The 2,046-nt window shown below is 55.7% G+C and overlaps 1 protein-coding gene across 1 annotated transcript; it reads right to left on the bottom strand.

The window, feature by feature from the left end:
- Positions 1 to 364: 364 nt before the first annotated feature.
- TSSK6 (testis specific serine kinase 6) lies at positions 365 to 1,273 on the bottom strand. Its single transcript, XM_021531411.3, has one exon. The coding sequence runs from the start codon at positions 1,271 to 1,273 to the stop codon at positions 365 to 367; it is 909 nt and encodes a 302-aa protein (XP_021387086.2).
- Positions 1,274 to 2,046: the final 773 nt, after the last annotated feature.

Raw genomic sequence — 2,046 nt, 5'->3', positions numbered from 1 at the left:
TCTCCTCCCATAGTCCCTGTGCATTCAGCAGCAGAAGGTGGGGAGGAGTGGATTGGGGTGGCTGTGCCGAGTTTTGGCGTTCTAAGGAGCAGGCACCATGATGGGCTGTGCTGCAGCACCTCACCACCCTGCCCTGGCAGCTCTGCATGGCTGCTGTGTCTCAAAACCCAGACTGCCACTGCTGTTTTGGGATCTGACCACCTCCTGAGAGCACACGGCTTTGCTGGTGCCTGAAGTTCCATCAGCTCCACACAGAGGCACCCCTGGGCCTCAAAGCAATTGACAAACCACAGAAATGCTTCTTCAGGGCAGTATTTATTGCACCAAAGTGCTCTCCCAGAATATTCAGGATGAGCTGTGTCCTTCAGATGTCCCCGTTCAGCCAGCGGTTCTTGGCTATCTGCCCCGCGCCGGGCCGGGAGGATGGGGTGTACTGCAGCAGCTGCGTGATGAGGGCTTGGCAGGGCTCCGGCAGCGGGGGCAGCTCCTCTGGGTACATCACCCCCTTCTTCTGCAGCTGGGGCATGCTCTGGATGTTGGTATCATCAAAGGGAAGGCTGCCGACCACCATCATGTAGAGCATCACCCCCAGGCTCCATATGTCGTACTTCTTGGCGTCGTAGGGGATGCCCATGAGCACCTCTGGGGAGGCGAAGGCTGCCGTCCCGCAGAACGTGGTGCTCAGGTCCGGGTAGCCTTTGAGCTCCTTGCTGAAGCCGAAGTCGCTGATCTTGGCGCGGCGGCCGTCGGCCGAGAGCAGCACGTTCTCGCACTTGAGGTCGCGGTGCACCAGGTTGCGGTCGTGCAGGTAGCGCACGGCCCTCACCACCTGCACAAAGATGTCCCGGGCATTGGGGGCGCAGGGCAGCTTTCCCAGAGTCTCCAACATCTGCAGCAGGGTAGTGTCCATGGCCTCCATCACGATGTAGAGCTTCCTGTTACAGGCCTCGATGAGCTCGAAGACGCGCACGATGTTGGGGTGCTGGATCCTACGCACGATGGAGAGCTCCCGAGGCAGAAACTTGAACACCATGACTCGGGATGCTCGCTGCCGGTCCACCACCTTGACGGCCAGGGGCCCCTTGTGTTTGCTGGAGGTGGCTGCTTTCACCTTGGAGAAGCTGCCCTCCCCGAGTGTCTGACCCAGCCTGTAGCCTAGCTCATTGAGTAGCCTCTCTCCTCCGTCGGCCTTTGGCATGGTCTGTGGTGCCGGTGGGCTTGTTTGGAGCTGCTGTCCTGCCCCAGCATCGGGAGGCTGTATTGTCTGCTGCATGGTGGCTGCTCACCTTCGTCTGTGGCAACCAACCCCTGCTTCCACACTCCACCTGGGCATTGTGATGGATGGAATGTTGTGTGTGACAGGTCCTCTGGGAGGTGACGTGGGCGCCTGGTGGGTTCCCTCTGCTCAGGGGTGCCCCTGGCATGCCTGCATGCACACAGGGGACGACTCTGCTGGGGCTGGATGTTTTAGAGATTTTACCCTTCCAGCCTTTTCGAGTTCTCAGCATAGGGCTGTGTGGATGAAAGTTCAAATGTCAGCTTTCTGGGGTCAGGGACCCATTTGGGGTCCTATACCAGTTTTCTGCAGGGTATTAGTTGCATTAAAATCCAAACTACACAGAGTGGTACAGGGGAGTCAACCACTGGCACTAACTGTGAACCACCTTGGCTGGCTATAAATATAAATATGGACTTCTTTGGTGATGGTGCACAGAGCTATTACATTACTAGGGAGGCATTCTGACCTTTTGTGGGGTGGATGGGGAACTTTAAATGCATCTTTCAGAAATAACAGCTTTTCGGTTTCTTGAGTTTGGAATTGCTCTTTATCTGTTTTTATCAAAATTATATTTTGGATACTTACAGAGAAATGAGACCTGAGATCCTCCACAGACTTTCTGTAACTTGGATTGTAAAAGGTTTTGATCAGTTTTAGTTGCCATAATGTGGCAGTCAAATTGAGCAGAGGGCAGCTGGGCTGGGCCAGAACACCCACTCCAGAGCAAGGCATCCCTCCCATCACACTCTGTCCCTCAGGCCAGTGTC

Source organism: Lonchura striata, chromosome 8 (genome assembly GCF_046129695.1).
Source record: "Lonchura striata isolate bLonStr1 chromosome 8, bLonStr1.mat, whole genome shotgun sequence".
In the NCBI taxonomy this organism is placed as follows: domain Eukaryota; kingdom Metazoa; phylum Chordata; class Aves; order Passeriformes; family Estrildidae; genus Lonchura; species Lonchura striata.
The sequence above is the reverse complement of the archived record's forward strand: the minus strand, read 5'-3'. Positions and strand labels throughout refer to the sequence as shown.

What these genes read in the sequence shown, in the direction of transcription:
- TSSK6 (XM_021531411.3), bottom strand. Translation starts at nt 1,273, where the DNA reads ATGCAGCAGACAATACAGCCTCCCGATGCTGGGGCAGGACAGCAGCTC.